Here is a 25374-nt window from a genome sequence, read left to right as displayed (position 1 = left end):
TCTTATATTACAATGCGCTAATCATTGTCATCCCTACTCTCTTGGCAAGTGCATTCACTGGAGACTTACACCAGGTAGGCCTACACAACTATAACCCAGTGCCTTCTGTATGTGTATGTGTATGGTGGGTATGTGTACAGTATGTGTATGTGTATGTGTATGTGTATGTGTATGTGTATGGTGGGTATGTGTATGTGTATGGTGGGTATGTGTATGTGTATGGGTATGGGTATGGGCATGTGTGTGTACATATTTATTTTTCTGCTTGACCACTTTGTTTTGATCCACAGGCGATCACTTTTGAAGACTGGGCGAAAGCCACTTTTATTTTTTGTTTCCTCATGTCCTGCGTCATGGGGTATGTACTGTATGTCACTGTAATTCAATGCAGGCTGTTAGTGTATTACGTTTTCAACAACTACTCCAAAAACAAATGTTATTCTAAAAGCAGTAATCTTGTTTCAGGTTTGTGCTGATGTACTCCATAGTTCTGTGTAGCCACTACAACTCGGCACTCACTACCACAGTAGTGGGGGCAATAAAGGTAAGAGCGCACTGATAATACTGCTTCTGAGAGAATGTCTTATCACATTTCTTATCGTTCTTTCGCCTGGCAACAAGGTCCACTCACCAAGTTGCATCAAAAATACCATTTCCCCAGAATGTTGCAGTGGCGTATATCGGCATCTTTGTGGGCGGAGACTACCTGTTCTCCTGGACAAACTTCGTGGGCCTCACCATTTGGTAAGAATTAATGTTTCCAGGTCATTTGTGACAAACTTGATTTTGTAAAAACCGAATAAATTGTATTTGACTACTAGTCATTTAACAGTATTAGTAGTCCTATACTATGTTATTACAGTATTATAGTATAGGACAGGCCTGATCAGGCCCCTATGACCACACATCAGCATTTAATGAGCCAGAGTGTGTCACTGGCCTGGATAATAACATTAAGAGACAACATGCCTCAGGTTTTGTGTCTAATGAGAGACAGTCTCATGTCTCTCTCATCACTGTTCTATTGACAGCAAAAAGTAGGTCTGCACAATAATAACCGTTAACCATTAACACAACAAAATTCCAGGCAAAGGAACAATAGCTTCCTGTCCACACAGGCACACATTGCACAGAGCATACAACCTGCAACTGTCAATATGGCCTCATGTTATACTGAAATTAACATAAGCGAAAGATCAAAATATCAGCTGCACAAAGACGGTGACCGCCATTGTTTGATGCCATCACTCATTACTTGGTGCAAAAGTCCAAAAGTCAACATCCGCTACTTCAAGACTGAAAATGGTCAGAAGTGCTAGGTGTGTCCCACACTGTGTGATGGACCAGGAGGACCAAACAACCAAATCCAGAAGGCCACCATCTTCCTGCACCTAGATTCCTGGAATATCTTGTTATACAAGAAGAAAAGCACCTGTGAGGTTCAGTTCCAAGACAGAAATACATGTCCTAGTGAATTATTTGCATTTTGATCAGGCTCTGCCAGCTCTGGAGGAGGGCATGCATATGAATGTTTCAGGTTAGCCAATGTGTTGCAATAATCCAGCTCACAGATGTTTTCACAAATGCAAAGCCCTCAACTCCACTAGGTTTTAGGTTTGTTCTTCAGGTATGATCAAACAACTGAGACTTATCTACCGCTCCTGGTTTTTATTTCTTTGCATTGCACTCGATCAGTCAAGTGTAACGGGGCCACCAAGCGCCATGACGCTGACCTTTGCACTCCTATTTTGTTTGCTTTGTTGGTTATCTTGGAATTGAAGCATGTGTCACTCATTGTACATCACTCTGGATAACATATAACAGCTAAATGCCTAAAATGTAAATGTAAAACTGTGTTTTGTCTAACTTAAACATCTATCTTGGCTTCTAAAAATAGAGCTCTATTTGTTAGCCTGTCATTCTGTTTCATTTATAATCTTTCATGCTGTAAGAATTCATTACTTTTCTCTTTCTTGGCTTGCAGTATGTCAGGTGGATTAGTGTATGCATACCTGACATTTAACACCAAAACGTCATCTGAAAGTTATAAAGAGGTAACACCAGAGCAGCTGAAGATTCACATCACAGAAGACTCTACAGGAAAGTGCTCAGCAAACTGAACGGACACTGTCCAGCTTACGCCTGTTGGTGGCACTCTTCTGCTCCATATTGGAGCAAATGACTGATTTTCCCATTTTATTTTTATATTTATTTAAACAATTCAACTGATTTTCCTTGGTAGGTCACCATTGCTAAATAGTATATTCCACCACCAATCATATAATTCAATAAACTTGACAGGAAGTGAAAGTCAGATGTGCGTCATGATCAGTGAATGTTTATTGAAGACCAACTGTTACAGTGTTGGACAGTCTGTCAGAGAAATCTTGCCTTTAAAATTTGTAAAATTTCTACCAAGCAAGCAGGAACACTATAATGGTCACAAACATGAAAAATGTTGAAGGATGTTAACAGAGGGGAAAACTGAAACTCATAATCTAAAAGTCAACTTAATTTAAAGTGTTGGTAGATTGTTGTGCACATCCTATATTCTAACAAACACATGGTGTATATATATTAAATGCCATAATCTTCTCAAACCAAATAGACTAAAGGTTAGAAATGCTTCAAAATATACTATACTTGGGTACAATAAATCATTTGGTGTTTTGATTATCAACAAGTCAATTGCTTTCCAGTTTCGCTTAACTCCACAAATACACTTTGTTAATCACACAGATTCAAACATCATAGCTAGTGTCAGATTGCTCCATGATGCACAAGTTTCTGACCGGAGACCATGACGATTCCCTCAAACAACTGGCCAATTACGAGGGGTGTCATTCAGTGATGAAAGATGTAGTGTTGCAAAAATAAAAAATAAAATAAATGAAAAAAGCACTACACAATCGGTTCATGAAAGACAAGTGCCATTTCCCTAGCCATGCCTGATTATTTTAATATTCATTGCATTGCAAGCTTAATCCACGGATGCGAGTATTGGGATGCAAGTGCTAAGCGAAATATCACTTTTAGGTTTAGGTAGCAACATTGAGGTAAATTTCCAAAACAGTAGAGGGACACAAGTAGCCAATGCATTGATGTTAGCTCAAAAGGACGTTGAAACTAAATGTGACTAATTCTGAGAGGAATTTTTCTTTGAGGTTCATTAGTCTCGTTCATTAGTCTCGTTCATTAGTCTCGCTTGCCAGACTATCTTGGTTTCGCGCTGTACCCGCGCAGGAGAGAGGTTCATAAACCTGCCCGGTGTTTTGCTGAAATCAGAATGTTTCCCTTTAGAGATCAAGCCGTCTCCGTACTCCCAAACAGTTGAATAAATGTCAGCCAAAATAAAAAACATGGTCAAATAAATACCACATGAAAGAAAATTTGAAATGAGATGACGTAGATAGATAAACCCTACACCACCCTATCACAACTGGTCTGCCGCCTTTTAATATAAAAGATGACTGACATCACACATTGTATAAAAGCTCCCGTGCTTGGTTTGAAATAAACTTCTAGCCTTTTACAAAATCCTCTTAGCTCTATTAAGAAAAAATGCTGTTAGATGTTGGAAATGTATGGCACTAAAAAGTACTAAAAACGTTGCATTATATTACGAGCATCCTTCCAACTCTTTAAAATCTACAGCATATCTTAAGGCCAAAAGGGTGGATAGAGGGCTTGGGGATTTCCCCCCATGTCTGGTGATGTCATCTGGATACAGCTATGTGTGTGTGTGTACATGTAGGTGTGACAAGTGGAGAAGCTGTCCAAGATTGGATTCTTTGCGAAAGCTCGTCTAGCCAGACCTCTGGATTAGGCTTGCAATGACCACCTCTCATTCACAAACAGTCTGAAACAGCTCCTCTTACTTTCTTTGCCTCCGCTCATCTGCCTACCATCAACACTTGGAGAGTACTAACTACTGGATACATCCTCAATCCACGTCTACCACCGCCATCAGCAGCAGCCAAACTGTGTGGTGGATGCCGGAGGTGAAACAAACGTACAAGACAAGGAAAGGCTACCTGACACATCCTACGTTTCACCACACCCTGTATCAATCTGTTCATCTGAGCTTACTCCATAATAATACATCAGTCATATACACACTCTCTTACACTCACATACTTACAAAAACTCGTTACCACCAAAGTGCAAACAAAACAAATTAAAAACAGTAAAAAAAAAAAAAAGGTACTCTTTCTCTGCCTTTAGAAGTCAGACGAAAGAAAGACATTCTTCATAATCAAATCTACAATCATAGCAGCCTATAAGAGGATCAAATGGAAGCTGTATAAGGTGCTTTAGCTTGTGCCCTCCTGGTGCTGAGACGGGGGAAAGGATGACGCTGTTCATTAACACTGACCTCAGGCCGGTTAAAGCCAAAGTCTAGCTTCACAACTTCAGAGAACAAACTAGACTAGTCTTTGATCTGCGTTTATGAGCAACTTCTACCTACAGCACAGGTTGCAGGAGGGCGGAATGGGTTTGGAGATATTTGGGGAGGAGGGGGGGGGGATGGTCCAGGACCAGGAAGTGCGTGGGAGTTCAGGCAGACAGATTGTTGGCCAGCTCGATGAGTGCTAGGGCGCCGTGGAGACGCTCTCGTTGCTCTTGGAGGCGACGCTTGGCGGCGCCCCCCTGGCTGCTCTTCTCTTCCTCTGCAGGCTCCTCCTCTTCCTCGTTCTCTTCGTCTGATTGGAGGAACTCCATGGGATCCTGCTGCTCCTTCTCTTCGTCTGATTGGAAGAACTCCATGGGATCCTGCTGCTCCTGGTCCTCCACTCCGCCCTTGCCTTGTGGCTTGCCCTTGGTGGAGGTCGGGGCGCGCTGCTCACGGGTTTGCCAGTACCTGCAAGGACAGAGAAGAGCATATTGTATGATTGTATATATATACATATATGTATTGTATAATTTTGTGTTAATAACGTCAACAAACGTCTTTATAATAATTCTGTGATTACCATTAACGATACAAGTCGCCATATTGATGTGGCTATGATATCAACTCTGACAAAGCGGAGCGCTGAATGATACCCAAATTTCCGATTTGTAATTCTGACCTGGACGACCGTTCATTTCACTTTTTACAGGTCGGAACCCATTTTTTCCTGCGGTCAGAGTTGTCATGAACGCGGTATAATAGCCTACAATGCAAGCAGCAATGCATTCTGCTTTATGATGCCACTATGCCTGCTTTCTGAAACAATGTCTTCTGACCCAAAACAGGTCACAGACTCATATCTGAGCAATGCACCTAAACGGTAATATGTATATATATATATGTAATATGTAGAGCAATGTGTGTTGACTTACCTAGCCAGCCACTCTGCCACAGCCTTGTTGTCGGCTGACTGGGCCGTCTCCAGACCGTCCTTTGGTTCCTCCCTCCTCAGCCGTGAGTACGGGTGCTTGGGGCAGTGTCGGTTGGCGTGCGTGAACCGGTTGCCACATCCTGCAGAAAAAAAGTCACAAATCAACACAAGCTGAATTGTCAGATATAAGTTATAAACTTGGTGGTTTTAGAATAGTGAGAGTCAGTGTTTGGCTTGATTTGTTTTTATCTGCAAAGCATAGCATGTGTCGCTTACTGCTTTAATGAAAGGACAGTGATAAACCATGGTAATTAGAAAAATATGAAAATTTAAAATGCCAAATATTTCATTTTTAATCGACAATGCAATAATGGTAATAGTAAGCAAATGTTATTCTTCCTCCAAGTTAGCTGTGATTTTCAGCTAGCACATTATTCAAATGAACAGTTATTGGGTACTTTCAACAGCTTCCAGTCAAGCAACAGTTCCATATTTGAAGCAATTGGAAAATACCTAATTAATGCAACTCGACTAAATGCAACTTGACTGTATCGCTTGGAGGAAGAATAACATTTGACTTAGTTACCACTTAGTTTCTTGAGTTGTGTGGTCGCTATTTGCCTGTTTCGGTCCTGTTTGTTTCATGTTTACTCTTGTTATATAATATTTTACATCTTGTGAAGCACTGTGCAACTTCTGTTTTGAAAGGTGCCATATAAAGAAACTGACATTTGTGTTTTATTTTTATTTTTATCAATGATGTGTTACAGTACTACAGTTTACTACAAAGTTCTAGAATCAATAAGGCGCTCAGCTTCCACTTAATATATGCCTAATAGCAGCAATAGCACCTGTCGTCTGTTGTTAAATGGCTGTAAAGCTGAAGTCTCATCCCTGGTGAATGCGGATGGACCAGACTGACCAGTATAGACTCACCTTTCTCTGAGCAGACAAAGGGCTTTTCCCCAGTGTGCAGCCGCTGGTGCGTCTTCAGCTGGCCGCTCTGGACAAACGCTTTCCCACAGTCTGGGTAGTCACACAGATAGGGCCGCTCTCCTGGCGGGGGGAATGAGATATTTGTCAGTGCACTGTATTGTGATTCAATAACTGTTATTACACCGTGCTGTTTACCCTCATACACATACATTCATGTATACATAACGCAGCCTGTTAAATCAATCCGTTTCTGCTTTCACAAGGCAGAGAAGAGAGTCCCTTCCTTTCCAGCATGCTGCTGTAACACTGGTGTTGCAGGTGTTTTCCAGGCCCGTCACAGGTGCCAGTAGTGCAGTAAAGAGTATTATGCAAAAATATAGTATTCCCCTGCCCCTTTCTCGAGGCAAAGTATACGTCACACACACAGCAACAAAACACTGTTGATAATAATCACTCTGTGTTGACACACTGTACCTGGCCTTCTCTCACCTGTGTGTGTTCTCTTATGAGCCTGGAGGGACTTCTCTCTGGGAAACACCCGGTTGCAGATGTTGCAGCGGATGCGACTGGATGAAGTCTCCCCCTCGTTGATAAGCTCCCGTACGGTGTCGGCACGCGGGCGGCCGCGGCGGTTACCATCCTGACACAACACAAACAAGGAGTTCCAAATCAGCTAACGTTAAATGAGCAATGGTTTCCCTTTGGTAACACAGCAGCATTAGTAAACCCAGGACTGTTTTCATACTTTTATAAGGAAATTATATAATGCTAAGGGCCATCAACTCGACAAAATCGGTTTACAAAATATGACTGTGCATAATTAAATCAGCACATCATAAACAGATATCCCCTGTTTCATTAATAAATTATCCTTATGCATGTGTACTTTTTTTTTTACATTTGCAAGCAATTTCCTGAATATCGTTTATGCAATGTAATACAATGTAACAGGCCTAGGACTGTAGCTTCACTGAGCTCACACCTCACAGCAGGACGTGACACACATTTGTTCATTATAGTTCATTCACATCCGGTTACTTTTTTGGCGCGCGACTACACGTCATGTATGAGCAGCTGCTCCAGAAGCAGGAAGTGACTGGGGTTTAAATCCACCATGTCACACCCTAAATGCGCGGGCGTTTTTTTAAATGACACTTCATCTCGGGCATGTTAAGATCATGTGATACATAAATCATCCATTTTAAGTGGCCACATGTTAAGATAATAGTTATCACCGCCAGGCTGCATTAAATATTCAGTTTGGACTCATAAGTTTCTAGTTTTAGATCTAATAATCTAATAATAATAATAATAATAATAATAATAACATAATAATAACAACATGCATGCACTCTCTAACACTGGAGACTTATCCCATAACGCTACTATTATAACGCTAGTTAGTTATTATACGTAATTTACAATGCTGCTCAATCTATGCAGCTGGACTTTATAAACGTGCAACAGTTTCCATTATGTGACTTTACCTTCATCTGGTCAGGTGAGGAATCTGAGGAAGCCATTTCAGCTTCACTGGCTGTCTGGGTGCCGGTAGGGGACGAAGCCCCGTTCACAGACCCGGGGCTCAGGCTCACATTGTGGGCATTCTCCCCCCACTTCCACGGGTAGACCATGAAGTCACTGAAGCCGGGACTTGTCGGCATCAGGCCCTCCGTCTTCGTCGGTTTTATCGGGGTGGTCTTGATGACAGACACTAGAACTCTTTTAGGCGAGTCGTTGCAGAAAATAACATGCGGTTGCTTATTTTCAGCCATCACTGGTATGTAACAGCGACTCCTGTAAAAATCCCGGTGTCAGTTAAAAGCAAAAACCTGGAAACCTGTTTTGAACCACTTTGTAGATGAGAAATCGTCCAAAATGCGGCGCTCTCTTCAATCTGGAGTAAATATATCCTTCATTTCCAACGAGGGGTAAAATCACGGGTCCGTTCTTTACTAGGAATTAAGTATACGAAGTATCCCCACAAAAGATACATACAGTCATATGAATGATAGCTGGATAGCCCTGCTGTCACAGTGGGTTGCCTGAACTGTGTGCGCCCACAGAAAAGTTGTCCCGCGTTGCAAATCGCGCCTGAGCAGAAGCGGGCCAGTCAGATGAGTGGATCCTGCCCCACGTGTCGGAAATAACCAATTACAGAAGCCACAGGGGCTCGGCGAGCCAGCCAGTAGCGAATGGCAGTAGCGAATGGCAGTGTGGGCGTTCTCTGGAAGATGACTGTATAGAGGCGTTTTATCCAATGAGTTTTAAACACTTCACGCGCGCCTTCCTACACTGACACAGAAATTGGCCAATGGGTACAAAGGAAAGGCACGTTCTGTGACGATATAGCCAATGAGAGTGAAGAGCGGTTAATTTTACATATCAGTCGAGCAGATGTCCTCCTTTCCCGCGCTGAGAGGTCTGTTTATGTTGTTACATTTTGGTCAATTTAAAGGGAAAGGAAACGGTGGTTCAAAGGCGCCAAAGTTACGTAATCGCTTTGCTGGTGGAAAGGGTACAGAAACAAAGGTCTACTGTGTAAGACAAAGAAGGCCTATGTATGCCTATGTGCTGTTTGACGGTTTGTTTTTGATATTATTAATGTAATTTTGACCATTTAGAACTCTCTCCGTCTCTCTCTCTCTCTCTCTTTCAATTCAGCAAGCTTCATTGGTACGATATTGCCAAGCAAATGTGCATACATAGTACGTAGGCTACTCATCAAGAAACGTTTGTCTCACAAAATAACAAAATATATACTACAGAAATAACATGCAATTAATAGCATCAATGAGCATCAACGCTCTCTCTCTCTCTCTCTCTCTCTCTCTCTCTCTCTCTCACACACACACACACACACACACACACACAGAGAGACACAGTGGTGGACACGCCGTCTGGCATGGGGGGCATAGTCAGTCCCAGGGGTGGGCCGCAGGCAAAAAACAATAGGGCAACTTCGGCCCAGGCCATAGCTCAAGTTTGTCACTGATGACATCATGGATGACATCACCGTTTCAACAGCCCAAGTTTGGGACTGATAACATAATTACTGATGACATCATTGATGACATCACCGTTTCAACAGCCCAAGTTTGGCACTGATAACATAATCACTGATGACATCATCACTGGTACCCATTCCTGACTTCCTGAATGAATGAATGAATGAATGAATGAATGCCTGACTACAAGGGAGCTGGAAGGTGGGTGCTGCAGCACCCCCTGGTGGCAAGAGATGGGATTTTCGAAGTTGTTGGATTTGGCTGTCTTGTGTTTATAACAGCAACAAAATGCATTAAAAAACAGTTTGTGCTTCCCAGCTCTAATCTTATTTCATACGCTCTCTCTTCAAAAGTGTTTGATTTTCATCATAATCTGGTTTTCCATAATAATAATAATAAGTTCAGTGTTTATGCCTGTGTTGCTGTCTGTTGTAGTGTAAAACGACTAAAGGGAGAGTAGGTGGTTACATGAAAGTGAGTGAGAAAAGGAGAAGATACTGAATGACATATAACAGTATAATCCTAATGTTAATTTAAAATTAAATATTCCTTTAAATATGGCTAAAAGTCCAAAAAACATCAAATTTTCTTCAGCGCCACTGCTTGACTAACCCCAAAACGACTTCTCTTGACCACGCGCTGCGCAGGCTCTCTCTCTCTCTCTCTCTCTCTCTCTCTCAATTCAAAGGAGCTTTGCTGGGAAACGTACGTTTACATTGCCAAAGCAAGTGGGAAACAAATAAAAATAAACAAGAGTCTAACATGGTGTGGCTTCACTGCAATTAGCTATGTGTAAAAAAAAAAGTGATGTCATAAATCAGTGAATTGTGATGTCATCAGTGATGTCCTTGGGCAATTGTGATGTCATCAGTGATGTAGGCTACAGAAAACAAAAAAGACCGGGTTGGTGTGCATCCACATGAAAAGCTGCCCCACACAGTGGCCCAAGGGTCACCCAATGGACTCAATCTATACACATGATAACAACTGAGAAGAAATCGAGCATAATTAAAAATCCATTTGCCTTTTGTGTCTTGTATTTTACTATGTTCACAGAAAAATGTGCTTGATTGGCAGGCAGCTCCTGGTAAGAGTATGACGATGATACTGTTGATTCATTTTGAATCTTAACTCTTTGACTCTTTTTTAGAATTGCTCTCTTCAAACAAGTGGATTATGCCATGGTGTTTTTGTTTGTCCCTTCACTTTGTAGTTATAAAGCTTAGTTTTAGTTCATTGCTGTAACCGATGCCTTGAAAGAGTTTGAGAACTGTTTGACTTTTTGTATTGTCCCTGCCTAAACTAATAAATATTCAATCAAATAGGGAAAAAAAGCTATGTGTAACAGCATTGTGTTGTGCTGCAAACCCATGTAAGGGGCTTGCCCAGGGGTGGATTCAAACCACCAACCTCCTGCTTCCAAAGCGCACATGCTAACCACCACACCAAGAGAACTAGCTCCCTTGTTGGAGCTGATTAACGGGCCTTTATACTGGGGGAGTGAGTTTAACCAACTTTTGGTCGCTACCACTCAGGACTCACAAGGATTCACATTCATTCGGTTACATATTAACCTCGCGTCACCAGGCTCTTCTCGGCGAGAAAGAGCCTGGCTCCCGCCCACAATTGATTTTGTCACCCTACTGGTTCCGGCCTAGAGCCCGCCCTAGACCGGATGGCAGCGTTTCTAGCTCGTCAACTTTCACGTTAACTTGACAATTTGACCCAAGTATCAGAACGGCAAACAACAAAACAAAAGATGGACGTACCAAAGTTCTTTTAGAAACATTGCGGATTCACAATCTCACATCTTTTAAGCCATTACAGAAGCTTTGCATCAGACAATTAATCGAGGGAAGAGACATCAAGCTAACAGCAACACAGATGTTTTTTGGCGCACTGCCTTCCGGTGTTCATTCTGGTTCCGTGGTTTACGCCCCATGACAAAAAGCGGGGTGGAAGGTGCCCAGACTAGTTACATATGGATATAGCAAGTTACTAGGTGTGCAGTTTGCGAACAGAGTGTTGTTAGCTTGGGCACAGGACTGATGACATCACTCATTGATGATGACATGATCACCGATGACATGACAATTGCATGATTGACATCACTGATGACATCATCACTAATATGACATTACTCACTGATAACATCACAGATGGCATCGTATAATTGGCTTGAGTAACATCACTGATGACATCACTGATGACATCATCACCAATGACATCACAATTGCTCAAGTGAGATGACATCATCACTTGATGACATGACTGATATCACTGATGGCCCCATCACCGATGACATCACAATTGATCGAGTGACATCACTGGAGGCCCCTCGGTCAACTGTGGCATCGGTGACACAAGTCAAAGTTTCAGCCTTCTGCAAACCAGAGCTCGCTAGCCAACGTTTCTGGAATATGCTGGTGCCGACTATGATCTACTTCTAGGGGACTAGCTGTCAGTCTATTTCATATCTCGGATGAATTTCGCTTGTGACTAACCCATAGACCAACCGAGTGATTATTTTTACGGTAGATAATAGTAACATTAGTGTATGAAGATACTGTTAGCATTGTCTCGTATCGTCTCAGGTAATTTTAGCCAAGTAGCTTCGACCGTTAGCTTGGAATTGTGAAGGTGTACACGGACAGCTACCTAGCTGATGCCCTAGAAAGCGTGGAGAAACAGACAGAGCAAAACACTATCTAGCTCACTTCGCCAGCTAAGCAAACGCAAAACTTGAGTCGACAAGGAATTTTGAAGGGAAAATGGCTTGTGAGCCTAACCGTGTCCGGCTGCTATGCATGCTTTCATTGACTTTTGGATTTTTAATTGTGGAAGTCGTGTTCAGTAGGATCACTTCATCCCTAGCAATGCTGTCGGACTCTTTCCATATGCTATCGGATGTCATTGCACTTCTAGTGGCTTTGGGCGCAGTGCGATTTGCCGCAAAAACTCAGGCAACAAACAAGAACACGTTTGGCTGGATCCGGGCAGACGTGATGGGAGCGCTGGTGAACGCCGTCTTTCTCACGGCACTCTGCTTCACCATCATTCTGGAGGCTATCGAGCGCTTCACCGAGCCGCATGAGATCAAGAGACCCAAGGCCGTGATCGTGGTCGGTGCTGCGGGGCTCCTGGTCAACCTTCTCGGACTCTGCTTGTTCCGTGGACATGCAGGTGGTGGGCAGGGCCACTCCCACGGCGGTGGGCACTCGCATTGGAATAAGAATAAGAGGGGTAAAATTGGCAAGTGTGAAAGGACATCAGGAGGGGAGACCAACAACTTGGTGGGGAATCAAAACACCCTGAATGGTGTGAATACAGAGAAAAGTAGAAAGGAAGTCGGCCATAAAGACAGCACAGAGGTGCAGATGAACAGCAGCACCCGTCACGAGGAGCTGCTGGAGCATGACCAAGGCTCGGCCTCGCAGCTCAACATGCACGGGGTCTTCCTGCACGTGCTGGGCGACGCCCTGGGCTCCGTCATCGTGGTGGTCAATGCCCTCATCTTCACCTTTGTGTGGCAGCCCTGCCTGCCCGGCGAGGACTGCGTCAACCCGTGCATCAACAGCCACATCACGGACCACCACCACAGCAACGACACTCTAGTGGAGGCGTTGGAGCTTCCGAATAAGACGTCCGGGCCCTGCTGGGTGCTCTACCTGGACCCCACCCTCTGCATCATCATGGTGGGCATCCTCCTGTACACCACCTACCCCCTGCTCAAGGAGTCGGCCCTCATCCTGCTGCAGACGGTGCCCAAGCAGATCAACATGCACCTGCTTGGCGAGCGTCTACGGAGCCTGGACGGCGTGCTGGCCATCCATGAGCTGCACATCTGGCAGCTGGCCGGCAGCCGCATCATCGCCACGGCGCACATTAAGTGCCACGACCCCACATCTTACATGGAGGTGGCCAAGCGCATCAAGGACTTCTTCCACGATGAGGGCATCCACGCCACCACCATCCAGCCCGAGTTCAGCACCTTGAACACCGAGTCGCGGAACTCCCTGTGCGAGCTCTCCTGTCGGACTCAGTGCGCCCCCAAGCTGTGCTGCGGCTCCGGGGACAAGCCTGGCACCGAGGAGGGGGAGATTTAAAAACAGACGGAGAGAGAATCGATTGAGAGAGAAACCGACACAGAGGTCAAACAGAGGCTTTTGTATAGGACTGAAAGAGGATCAAAGGCTAAGAAAGATGATTTCCTTGTCAGCGCCAGTTTCCCCGCCTAGCAGTCAAAAAACAAAGAGTGTCCTGCGAATGACAGTCTGACAATTTGGCCTGGTGTAGTCGTTTCCCCAGCCCCTCCTCTGTCCCTCCCACCATCTCACAGAGACTCCACCTCTCTAGTGATGATGACCTCTGCCTCCGGCCGAGGGAGCAGCAGGGTGGCTGCGGCCTAGCCTGGGTAAACCCAGCCCCCACGTGACCTGCTCTCAGAGTTCCCAGTCACTAGCCTTGTGACTCGTGAGCAGGGTAAGCCTGAGAGCAGGTCACTGGGGGCTGGGTTTACCCAGGCTAGCTGCGGCCTGCTCCGGGATCTTGCTGATGGCCTCCAGGGCTGAATTGCCCTCCGCCTTGCAGTCAAGAAGCCCGGCAAGGCAAATTGAAATTACATCATCAGTGGGTATAACGTCATCAGTGCGTATGTCTGCTATGACATCATCAGTCACCATTGGCCACACCACACAATTCAGTCTGGCCACCATTCGACGACTTCAGTGGGTATGACATCTTCATTCGGTGGCATTCACTGTACATGCTCAGTTGATGGATTGTTTGTGTCGGTTGCTGCCGCACCCCTCCCCCGCCGCACTATTATATTAGCAAGATATTCATTCGTATTGTAGATTAGTTAGAATCAGACATTCCCATGCAGTCCCAAATACAATCAACATTAGTTTCAGTATTATTCTTTTTGGTGTTTTATGGCAGTTGGCATCCTTAATGATGCACCACCGCCTTCTTCTGGATCCATCCATCCACTGTTTCCCTACATTCTTGATCTTCTCCTCTTACCATCCAGTTTCAGTATTTAACATATAGTTTGCATACACAAGCTGTATTGTGATAAATAAATCGATACCGAAACAAGACATGGAGTAGCCTGGCCGTTATTGGACTCGGGATAGAGCATTGATTTATCTACACTTAGATAGGCTATGCAGGTCAAAAGTGCAACATCAAGATAAGAAAAAAGAGCTCCTACTGGCTTTACAGAAGTCTATGGTTGCAGTTTACAGATGTACAAAGATACAGTTCAGTGCAAAAGCAGATAGACTACTGCTGCAGGGTGTTCAAATGTGTGCATTGTTGGCTCGCCACATTATTCACAGAGCAGAGGTGCAAGTTTGCACTAGCATGCTTAAAAACAAAATGCTACTGGGCGAACATCTCAGTCTCAGTAATCAATTTATTAAAGCACTTGCATTCTTTGGCTTCTGGTCAGACAGAAAGAAAACAGATGGAGACATAAAGCAGGCAATGAAGGGCTCAACATTTGAGAAATGATGACTAAGATATGGATATTACTGCCAGTGGATTGTGATTCCACATACAAACTTGATTTTTGGAATCTGGTGATGCAGAAGAGATGAAGTTTACCGATAAGTGAATTTACCTGAAAAAACACTATTATCCCTCATAATATTCCTTTAGAAACTCGACAATGTGTTTAGTGACCTCACAGTAAAAGTGATAGCCTACTAAATATTTTAGTAGGCTACCTTGTATGATGATGATGATGACGATGATGAAGATGACGATTATTATTATTATATTATTATTATTGGTTCACTCTTGGATTGATCCTCCTAAAATGTACTGTCAGGGACCCACCCAGCATCAATCAATCAATCAATCAATCATGCCCCCCCCCCCCCCCCCCCCCATAAATAACGTTTTAATTTCTTTGTTTTGTTTTTGCAATTCATTTTTTTTGTATTCCATTTAATCTAGCGCCAGTTAATGACAAAACCATGACAAAACCACAAAACAGAGGACTCCAGTCTCCAGCCTACATCTACCTCGCGTCACCAGGCTCTTCTCGGCGAGAAAGAGCCTGGCTTCCGTTCACAATTGATTTTGTCACCCTCATAGATGGTCACCCTACCTGGTTCCGCCCGCCCTAGACAGGAAGGGCAGCGTTTCTAGCTCGTCAACTTTTACGTTAACTTGACAATTTGACACAAGTATCAGAACGGCAAACAACAACAAAACAAAAGATGGACGTACCGGTACCGAGCGAAGTTTTTGAAGAAGTTCTTTTGGAAACATTGCGGATTCACAATCTCACATCTTTTAAGCCAATACAGAAGCTTTGCATCAGACAATTAATCGAGGCAAGAGACGTCAAGCTAACGGCAACAAAGACGTTTTTTGGCGCACTGCATTCCGGTGTTCATTCTGGTTCCGTGGTTTACGCCCCATGACAAAAAGCGGGGTGAAAGGTGCCCAGACTAGCCTACATCTAATGAATATTGATTAGCGAATTTTGACGAGCACAGAGGGGTGTGGTCTCAAGTTCCCACACGTGCAAACGTTTAAAAGTCTCGCGCTCTCGCCTCGCGCGCTTGTTAGATGTTCACTGTGTGGCAGCTGAATCCCATCCGCGGCTCATTTCTGTTCTAGTTGGACAGGAAAACGGTGGTCTCTTTTGCGTTTGTAGGAGATTATAAGCGTTGATGTCCGGAGTGTGAGGGGGAAACCATGGACGCCTTTGGCTGCGTTGTGGCGAACCGGTTCGGAAAGCTTCTGGATGACGAAGCCGACCCGTTCGACCTGATAAATGATGCGCAAATAGAGAAAGACAAGAAGAAGAAGAAAGAGGACCAAAAGAAAGCCAAGCCGAAAAAACCTGGACAGAAAGAATCCCAGAAAGACAGACGCCTCCCAGTCGCGTCTGAGGGTCAAGACCGTGGTACTCAAGACCCGCAAGCAGGTAACGTCACTAGCCTACTTTTCTAAAGTCTGTGGGTGACAAAAGGAAACTGGATGCCAGATCTCTCTGATAACCTACTCGTTTGTCTGACCTAGCGCTAGTGAGTTCGCTGGCAAGCACCGGGCTTTACATTATACTAGCGTTGGCTAGTTGAACTGAACACCCACCCACACATCCGAACAATTCTGGCAGGGCCCACTGTTTCTAGATGGACTGGTGTTGCCCCCGCGAGGTGGAGATGAAATTCCTGGCGGGGGTGCTGAATTCGGCATAACACCGGCGGTCCAGCCGAGAGACAGCAGTCAGCTGCTGATGCTGCAGAGCTCCCTCTGTGCATAATGTGCTGCTGCAGGCAGAAGCCTGTGAATGGTTTCCAGTAGGCTAGTATGTAACGTTAGGGGAGGAACACAAGTAACCTTTTTCCCAACTTAACAGAGCAAAAGCATACCTGGAAATGATTGATACATGGGAACTAATTATGCAGACCTTTCGAGATGGTTCATTAAAAGCTGATATGTAGTGATGCCCTCTTTGAATCAAATTCTAAACTATGGTTTACACATCAGAAAGCTCAAGAGAGCATCAAGTTTTCCAATGCTACACAATATTCACAATACACAATAGCCAAATTGTCACCTTTTCACACCAAACATTTATGGAGCCTTACCATCATTTCTCATGTCTTTGAAATGCAAACTATAAAATTGAGTATGTGGGCAATATTTATGTTTGTATGTTTCAATTCTGTGTCCGGTCACAGCTACGCCATTTCAAGTGCGATAGGGCTGAAACTTTCAGGGGGTGTAAAGGGCACCAGTGGGGTGACCTGACAGAGCTGGATTTAATTATGCTAATTAGCTAATCGGTGATGATGTCAAAAGTGATGTCATAACGACACACACACTGGAGGCATTGTGACAAGACTGGTCGGTGACATCACTGATGATGGAGCCGGATCTTCTATGTGATGTCATCAGTGACGATGTCGTCAGTGACGATGTCATCAGTGATGTGAGATGAGTCATCATCAGTGATGAGTTGGCAAACTGTCTGTTTCAGCCTTTGTCCCACTGATGTCAGACATTGTACAGTCTTATTATGACATAACTGATGACATCATCAGTGATATCACTCAAAGCAACAGCCTGTGTTTCAAGGCTATGACATCACTAATGATGTCGCTGATGATGTCGCAATGAAATTGATGTCATTGTGACCTATTTATTAGAAGAATCATCAACTTGAACTCCTGAGAAAAGGACTGACTCCTGCTGAGACAAAGCAAACTTCATGGGCCAGGGGAGCTACTGACCCCAAGGGCAGAACAGCTGCTGGGACAGGCGAGGACGAGCTACGGGCGAGGCTGCGCGTAGACATCGAGCGCGCGTAGCTCACATTCTCACATCCATCCATCCCTTTCCTAACAGTGCTAACTAAGTAATGAAAGACTTGGAGGAGTCTTGTGATGCATAAAAGACTGGTTTGAGACCCAAAAGTGAGTAGCAGAAATGCAAAAATGGCCTGGTTCCCAATGTATAAAACCAAATTGGTATCTAAAGCCTCTTGCAATGTTGGATGCTGAAAACAATGTAGGCTTGTAGATGGGTGGTTTAAATCAGGGTCATTGTGTTTGATCACCCCAGTGAAATGTTTTCAGCTTTTGTTTGCAGAAAAAGTTTGAAAATCAACATAAATGGCCTGTCTAAATCAGTGGGCAAGCCGCCCACCCCCTTCCCTCTGATGATGCTGAAGTGAATTGAAAAGCTGTAGTTACTCTTGGGGGCAGTAGGCATTCCCCCCATGTTAAAATGCCCGACTTTGTAACAGGATTAAACCTCTTTCCAGTGAGGGGCAAAACACGGTTTTGGCCTATATAGCTAATTTCACCTTTTCGTAACTGTAGGGGGGAATTTTTTATATAACTCGCCCGTTTGGAGTCAAATAGATGATAGAAAAGGGGGTGATTGACAGATCGCCTATCCAGTGATTGATTGCGCAGCTTCCCGATCATGGACCAATAGCAGGCAGAGCTGCGGCTCTGGGAAACTCCCATCTCACGTGAGGTGCGTAAGGACTCAAACCCATTCCCTGGCCCCGTTCCAATACCCATACTTCCATACTATTTAGTAGGCAAAAAAAGATTTAGTATGTCCCAATACATAGTATGTCAGATGCAGTATGCCAAGAGTACCAGGATGTTGTACTACATCAGCTCCTATTTCGGAGTATGCATCGATGCATGCTGCTTCAGCCAAACTTCCCCACAATCCTTTGCGCAGCAGGAAGTTATGTCGTCTTCTTCTTCTTCTAATGTTTTATGGCGGTTGGCAAACAACTTTTTGTGCATTACCGCCACCTACTGGAGTTACGTCGCACTGACTGAGCTGCATGTTCATGAATGAGATAATTAACTTTAAGAAAGCCTTGAAATATGTTAAAACCAAACAAGCATGGTGTGTACCAAAACATGCATATCTTGATTCCTGTTTAGATCTCTGACTTAATGTTTTTGCATTATTTATTTAATTTTGTTTATTTGATTGTCTGTTCCAATTTTGTAAATGTTTAGTCTGAATCTTTTGTATAATGTACTGTTTGTTACTGCCAGACTTTGTTTATTTAATTTAAAAAAAAAAAAAAAAAAACTCAAATGTGGCGCTGCGGACGTCGGCGGAAGTGAGCAAGAGGTCGGAGTTCAGGAAGCTCACGTGACGACAGATGTAGTGTGTCCCAATAGTATGCATTTTGCATGCATGCTGCACACTACAATCCATACTTTGTGAGGGCAGCGGCAGTACATACTACAAGAAAGAAGTACAAGTATGGGTATTGGAACGGGGCCCCTGATTCCCTCCCACTCTGCTGACGAAAAATCAAGATGGTTCAACGTTTGAACTCCGCCAGGGAGAAGAAATTGAATGGGATAGCTACGTCCATATTATTATTGATGTCTATGGTCTAAATACTTGACTGCCTGTGTGGTCTGCAGGCCGTAAGCAGCAGCCACCTGTTGGACCGGCGGCGCCTGAGAGCAGAGGAGGCCCTGCAGACGTCCAGAGGGGCATGAAGAGGGTCGCCTTCGCAGAGCGCAGGGCCAACCAAGATGAGCAACCACACGAGTATCCCATCTCTAAGTATGTGTGCTTCCTGCCAACAACTCTTACAACAACAACTCTCACATGGTTTTCCAAAGTCTGCACTTGCTCTTTATTTACATCACTACCAGTGGGGAAATTAGTTTCCAAATTGGCTTCAGATAGATTGTGTTAATTTTGAGAGATGCATTGGAACAAACATTCTGAACCAGTGTAATGTGACACGGAATAATTTCTAAATTAATTGGGTTGATTTGATTACAGATTATTTAACTATAATACGGCACTTCAGTTTTTTGTACAGAATCATGAAACAAACTCTCGTATAAGCTGACTCATTGCCTGGTTGCTTCCCTTCTTATTGAAGTAGTGATCAGCAGATTGATCCTCAAACTAAACTAAGACATAGGAGTTTAAAAGTGTCCCCTCTTTACCCACACATCTATAGTTAACATGGTGATGTGTATGTTTGGGGTCATGAGAAATTCCATGCCGTATTTCCACTCAAATCACCTCATTCTCGTCCAGTTGGTTTGCAAATGACTGTTTCTAATCAGCCTGTGTTTAGAGCAATCTGCAGGAATTTTCGCAGGAATATGAACTGTCACCTTATCGGTCCGCAGGCCTTCCTCCAATGCAGGAACTGACCCCAGAGGCAGAGGGGGCTTCAGAGCCGGGAGAGGAGGAAGAGGTGGAGGAGGATACTTGAAGAATTCAGACACCTTCAACCTGCGGGGCAAGAGAGAATATGAGCGGCACAGCGGAACGTAATGCCTCTTGTTAATCAAGCAGTCTAGCTTAAAGCCCCCTCCAGTCACTTTTTCCTCCCTGTTGATGTTCTATGAAAACGTACATGTGCTCGCACTGTAACAACGCACGTCACCATTTGTGCCAAAGAGCTTAGATGGATAAGAACCGGAGATTGTTCCACTGAAACATAATGACTGCATGTGCTGTTGTAAAAGAAGCAGAACAGCTTCTCATCTTGTCTGCAGCATACTCTTTGTAAAACAGAAGTAGCGACCATACTGTTTCCAGTCATATCTCCGTGAAAAACATTATTTTAGAAGCCAAAATATTGACTATTCAACAAACCGGCCAACAGATATCAAAGCTGATGGCCTTTATGGAAAGAGCGTAACTCGAACTGGTTAAAAGTTACTATCGCAGCATTTTGAGCCTGGTGAGCACTTAGCAAACATAACAGCTAGCTACCGGCAGAGGGTATTTACTGTGAACATTGTATTTGTCTATGATGCGTCACTCGTTGGACAACATAATGTCTGACATCATCACCCGTTTTTAGCAACAGCTTATTTTTAGGACTTTGAGCTCAAAATAATGTTATTCGTCAACAAAATACAGTGGAGAAAACTTTGGCTAATTAGCAGAGCAGAGAAAAACACGGCTACACATGAAATATATTAAAAATGACAAAATACACTGGAGTGGAGGGGGGCTTTACAAGCTTGTGCACATGCCAGTTTTTCTCACAATGGAAAATACTGAACCATGTCTACCAGGGTAGGAAATTAGTGGGGGATTGGGTCAAAATGCCCCTAAAAAATCTAGAATTGCCCTTGGAACTGGGGTAACGGGGGCATTTAAATGCCTTAATAAAATAAAGTGTAATACTTTCTGTATTTTAACATTATTCTGTATTTACAAAGCGTGACTTGAAAATGGCCAGCTAGGCATTCATACAACCCCCGCCCCTCCTACTAGCGTTATTTACCTCAGTGACAGGCAGCACAAGCTAGCTGGCCAGCTAGTTCACTAATGTTTTTGCCAAGTACATTAATAACATGCCAGACAATCAACAGTGTTGTTGTGATAGGAAATCCGGATCTTTAACTGTGATTGTTTATGAACTTTTAGAAATGAAATATGCTTGGATAAGAGTCATTGTCATGCCACATAGGTGCAACTAAGGTATTTCCCAACATTTGATAAAATTGCCCTGGAAATGATCCAAAAATGCCCCTGAAATATATTTCACAGGGGCAAAAATAGCCCTAGTTTACAAAGGTTAATTTCCTACCCTGATGTCTGTCTACTTTTCTACTGCCTTTTGCAGAGGCATCTCCCCTGAGGAGAAGAGAGGGGGCAGAGGACCCTGGAACTGGGGGTCTGTTCAAGACACTATGGGGTGAGTCGATCAACATTGACATGTCTGTTTATAAACTGGGCACCATAGATTGTCCAGGGTTCCCACGGTTATGGAAAACCTGGAAAAGCCATAGAAGTAAAATCCTCGAAAGTTTAGGAAAAGTAATGGAATTGTTTTGTGTGTAATGCAATTATTTGTTAGTCATCTTCTGTGGATAAGCTTCCATGTAATGTAACATGACGGCAAATGTATTTGCTGTAGAAGTGGTTCTGTCGATTTTAGTGCTTGTATTTTATGTGAATATTTTTAATGGAAATTCATGTTTCATTTCAATAGCTTCATGTAAAGTGATACAGTGACTCCAAAGCACTAAAATTCAATATAAAGAGGTGTGTCCTATTTGTTCAGTGTAGTAATAATTTCTGGCATTGATTCAGAGTCACTGCCTCACATTACATGGAAATTCTATTATAGATAATTGAAAAGTCATGGAAAAGTTTTGGAATTTTATCCATGAAAATGTGTGGGAAGCCTGATTGTCTTTCTATTTGTCCATGTCTGATTTCTTGTAAAGTGAATTGATGGAGGTGACAGAAGCTCCCGTCAAACCTGAAGAGCCACAATCACCAGCAGAGGGCGAGGAACAGTGAGTAAGATGCATGTACTGTACACAACCACACTTGGTTGTTCGGTCAGCCAATGCCACGGTCCCATGCTCATCGAGTGGTGAATTCATGTTCGTCAAGGATGAGACTTAATTCGTCTAGCACTTGTGTTCAAAGAAATATAAGAAAATAATTTTCTACAAATCATAGCTGTTTGTGATTGAGCGACCTGTAAATAATACAAAAGGAAGTACATTCTCACACAACTCATCAGAAGTACAATATCACCATCACCACAAATGTACTGTGGGACTATAGAGAATCTGCACTTCTTAAGGGTTCCTGTTTGTGTGTTTTGAATATAAGTTCTGAATAATCTTAAGACATTTTGTTTCCTAAATAGTAGTTATACAAAGAATTTTGAAGTGCTGACTAGTTTTTATGTTGCAAAATTGATATACAGCATTACCATTAATTTGCATATACTTATGACCTTAATTAGCCAGGGGCATGTATTAAATGTAAACGTTATCAAGATTTATTTGCCACTCTCCCCTTTTTACCATGACAACAGAATCTCTTGTTTTCATTTAGAAATGTTACAAAATGGCGTTAATATTTAAGACACAAAAATAGTCAGCATGAAGTGGCTCATCTCCCACTTGTGATAGAGTGCCAGAAAAGGATGGAGAGATGTTGGTGGAGGTTGCCATGGAGATGACACTGGATGAGTGGAAAGCCCTGCAGGAGATGAGTCGTCCCAAGGCGGAGTTGAACCTCCGCAAGGCAGACGACAAGGTCCCCTCCAAAGCCAGGGTCATCCACCAGTCCAAGCATGTGGAGGTGAGAATGGGAAGTGCTTAGGTCATCTATATTCAACATAAAATACCCCTGGTGATTGGTTGAAAGTTCCCTCCCTTTGTGATTGGTGGTCGCATTGCACGTGTCATTGCCGAGTCCCTCTCTGGAGACCTGAGACCTTTGCAACGCACTTGATTCTGCATTAAGAGCTTGAAATTTCTGTTTGGACCATCATTGTCTGAATTCAGCATTTCTTCCCAATCTTCATCTCCAGAACCCCAAGGGGAGCGTGGAGGAAATGGAGGATGATGGCCACTTCCTGCGCAGGTCTGTGAATGACATCACTTCCCGTCTGGACATCAACTTCGGGAGTCTGGGACGCCCCAGCCGCGGTGGGAGAGGCAGGGGAGGACGAGGTGGAACCACTCCTCGGCCAGAGAGGGCCCAAACCAAATTGGAGACGGTATGTTCTCAACTCTTAGCTGACACAAACACAATCTTAAATATATATTCATGAAGACAAGTGACTTCATGAGTCACTGTATATATTGAGTGTTGCTGCTCACATCATATATTGCAAGAGGTCCACTCTGAGCTTGAATTCATTTTGTAAAAACATTTGAATTCTGAGGGCGATGTGTATTTTTGATACAAAGCAATTGCATCTCTCACCACATACAGGTGACATTAAAGTTGAACTGAACCCGTATCGTCACGTGCGTCGCAGTCCGTTTCAGACTGAAAACATAATTTGTCTGAGATGACAAATTGAGAGGCGGGTCATAGTATCATGTCGATTGATTTGATTTGACAATTCTGTCAACTGGCTTTGGCATTGGTCAATCATGGCGTGTTCCACCCCCAAATCGAGTGGGATTCAGCGTGTTGTCGTGCTACGCGAGTGGGATCCGCGGAGTACCAGGCAGCCAGCTGCTTCGTGCGGAGGGAGCGGACAATCCGATGAATGGCGGGCGGGCAGACCCCTGACAACCACGCTCTCAAGCGCGTGCCTTTTACGCTATTTCTGTAAATACGATATCCCTGGAATGCGCGTTTTAACGAGCCAGTTACATTTCTCTGCATTCTTAGAGATTATAGTTTTTGTTTTGTGTTCATGTTTCTAACAATTGGCCAAGTTAGTAGTTAGTTTATGGGATAGGAATTCTGCCAGATGACAGGCACTAGGTGCCATTTTCTACTTCATTTGGAAGAGAAAATTATCCTGAAATGAAGATTTCATTGACAGCTGCATGTCGTGATATGATTGGTTGAAATGGGGTAGAAATATGATAGTACTGGGTGACGTCAGCAAACTGTACATTACTGTTATCAATGAAATCTTGAAAAATTAACTTTTGATGTGAAAGTGTGAAAACTAAAGAAATTAGACTTTTGTGATATTGTTTGCATATATTATTAAATAGGTGTACTGCATACACAGGTATTTGAACTAAAAGAAAAGTTATTTATGAGTTCAGCTCGACTTTAAGAAAAAAATAGGACCTGTATGCATTTTCCTTTAAATAGGACCTGTATGTCTTTTTCCTTTTATTCTAGTTTGCATTTGGGTTAAGGAATGTCTTCTCCTTTGTGTTGGTTCCTGCAGGCCGACGCTCTGGCTCCTAACCCGGACGACCCAGAGGATTTCCCAGCGTTAACAGCGGGAAGATAATTGTGTCCTCGGCTATTTGAATGCACTTCTTCACATTGGCCTGTTGGTGAAAATGGGGGTTGCACTTACACTTGCTAGATATCTAATCACTGTTTGTTCTGCCGTTCTGGAGGTTTGAGTTTTATTATCCCTCAATGTTCAACTGTTGGTAAATAAATGCTTTTTGCAAGTTACCTGCAGTTCTCAATTTGCTTGCACACAACATAGAGAATTTAAAGAAAACCCCCTCTGGGGAACAGGAGCAATCTGGGTATCTGTAGTACCAATATTCTCACATACTATAGAGGACAGCAGGAATGTGTGTCAAAGACCTGGATGTTAGGACTATATGTATGAGTCAATGGGGTTTTTGGTTAAATGCCTGAAATAAGTACCTAACCTGACGCTGCCAGATGGATGGGTTTGTTTCACATTCTGTTTCACAAACGTGTGTTGTGAAAACAATACTGCCCCCATCTGGTAGGGTCAGGTTATGAAATAAGGTCTTTGGGTAACATTTATGAAAAGATCATCTTCACACAATTGAGGACCACTTTTATGATTTTCGAAGCATAAATGTTTTAATGTGATTTTCAGTTAATGCTTCAAGTCATAAAAGTGGTCCTCATTAGTGAAGTTTATCTTTGCTGAACACAAAGTTCAGTCATAAAATTAGTTAACCAGATGTCATTTCAAATGATTTCATGCATTTAACTGAAATTCCCATACAAAAATCCCAGTGACCTTTACGCTTAAGAACCAGGAAGTGCAGGGACTTATGGGTAAGCCTACAAAAAAATGCATTTGTACATTACGCCTGGTCAAAGAGTTAGTCTTGATTGCTGTGAGATTAGTCAGGGGTTCCCAAATGTTTCCATGCCAAGGCCCCCCAAATGGC

General features: G+C 43.4%; 4 protein-coding genes across 4 annotated transcripts in view; 3 read left to right on the top strand and 1 right to left on the bottom strand.

Annotated features, from left to right (window-relative positions):
• Positions 1 to 2314, top strand: part of slc35d2 (solute carrier family 35 member D2) — an 8582-nt gene extending 6268 nt beyond the window's left edge. The window contains exons 8-12 of the mRNA XM_083644972.1: positions 1 to 74; positions 291 to 358; positions 466 to 544; positions 662 to 744; positions 1985 to 2314. The exon at positions 1 to 74 is cut by the window's left edge and continues 19 nt beyond it. Of these exons, the coding sequence (XP_083501098.1) occupies positions 1 to 74; positions 291 to 358; positions 466 to 544; positions 662 to 744; positions 1985 to 2120 (440 nt within the window). The 3' untranslated portion in view covers positions 2121 to 2314. The remainder of the gene's footprint in view (positions 75 to 290; positions 359 to 465; positions 545 to 661; positions 745 to 1984) is intronic.
• Positions 2315 to 2376: 62 nt separating this feature from the next.
• Positions 2377 to 8286, bottom strand: znf367 (zinc finger protein 367). The gene is made up of 5 exons (XM_083644973.1): positions 7748 to 8286; positions 6750 to 6900; positions 6261 to 6380; positions 5326 to 5464; positions 2377 to 4861 (listed from the first exon to the last, which is right to left on the bottom strand). The coding sequence occupies exons 1-5, from the start codon at positions 8033 to 8035 to the stop codon at positions 4558 to 4560; spliced, it is 1002 nt and encodes a 333-aa protein (XP_083501099.1). The 5' UTR covers positions 8036 to 8286; the 3' UTR covers positions 2377 to 4557.
• Positions 8287 to 12039: 3753 nt separating this feature from the next.
• LOC310784275 (proton-coupled zinc antiporter SLC30A1-like) lies at positions 12040 to 13374 on the top strand (the record flags this gene model as incomplete). The annotated part of the gene is made up of 1 exon (XM_083645292.1): positions 12040 to 13374. One exon carries the CDS (start codon positions 12040 to 12042, stop codon positions 13372 to 13374), a length of 1335 nt encoding a protein of 444 aa, XP_083501418.1.
• A 2601-nt stretch (positions 13375 to 15975) lies between these two features.
• On the top strand, positions 15976 to 24603 carry LOC310784013 (intracellular hyaluronan-binding protein 4.S). Its single transcript, XM_083644968.1, has 8 exons — positions 15976 to 16214; positions 19204 to 19348; positions 19933 to 20076; positions 21387 to 21458; positions 21994 to 22065; positions 22696 to 22867; positions 23100 to 23288; positions 24432 to 24603. Exons 1-8 carry the CDS (start codon positions 15983 to 15985, stop codon positions 24495 to 24497), a joined length of 1092 nt encoding a protein of 363 aa, XP_083501094.1. The 5' UTR covers positions 15976 to 15982; the 3' UTR covers positions 24498 to 24603.
• Positions 24604 to 25374: the final 771 nt, after the last annotated feature.

This window comes from Poromitra crassiceps, assembly GCF_964638095.1.
Source record: "Poromitra crassiceps genome assembly, chromosome: 10".
Taxonomy (NCBI): Eukaryota; Metazoa; Chordata; class Actinopteri; order Beryciformes; family Melamphaidae; genus Poromitra; species Poromitra crassiceps.
Note: the sequence above shows the minus strand (reverse complement) of the source record. Positions and strands in the feature narration are given on the sequence as shown.

Excerpts from the sequence above, each read along its gene's own strand:
- znf367 (XM_083644973.1), bottom strand. The coding sequence starts at position 8,035 with ATGGCTGAAAATAAGCAACCGCATGTTATTTTCTGCAACGACTCGCCT. Across the intron at positions 6,901-7,747 it reads CCTCACCTGACCAGATGAAG|GATGGTAACCGCCGCGGCCG; the intron begins GTAAAGTCACAT and ends GTGTTGTGTCAG. Across the intron at positions 5,465-6,260 it reads CTTTGTCTGCTCAGAGAAAG|GATGTGGCAACCGGTTCACG; the intron begins GTGAGTCTATAC and ends TTTTTTCTGCAG.
- LOC310784013 (XM_083644968.1), top strand. The coding sequence starts at position 15,983 with ATGGACGCCTTTGGCTGCGTTGTGGCGAACCGGTTCGGAAAGCTTCTG. Across the intron at positions 16,215-19,203 it reads TACTCAAGACCCGCAAGCAG|GCCGTAAGCAGCAGCCACCT; the intron begins GTAACGTCACTA and ends TGTGGTCTGCAG. Across the intron at positions 22,066-22,695 it reads CCAGCAGAGGGCGAGGAACA|AGTGCCAGAAAAGGATGGAG; the intron begins GTGAGTAAGATG and ends CACTTGTGATAG.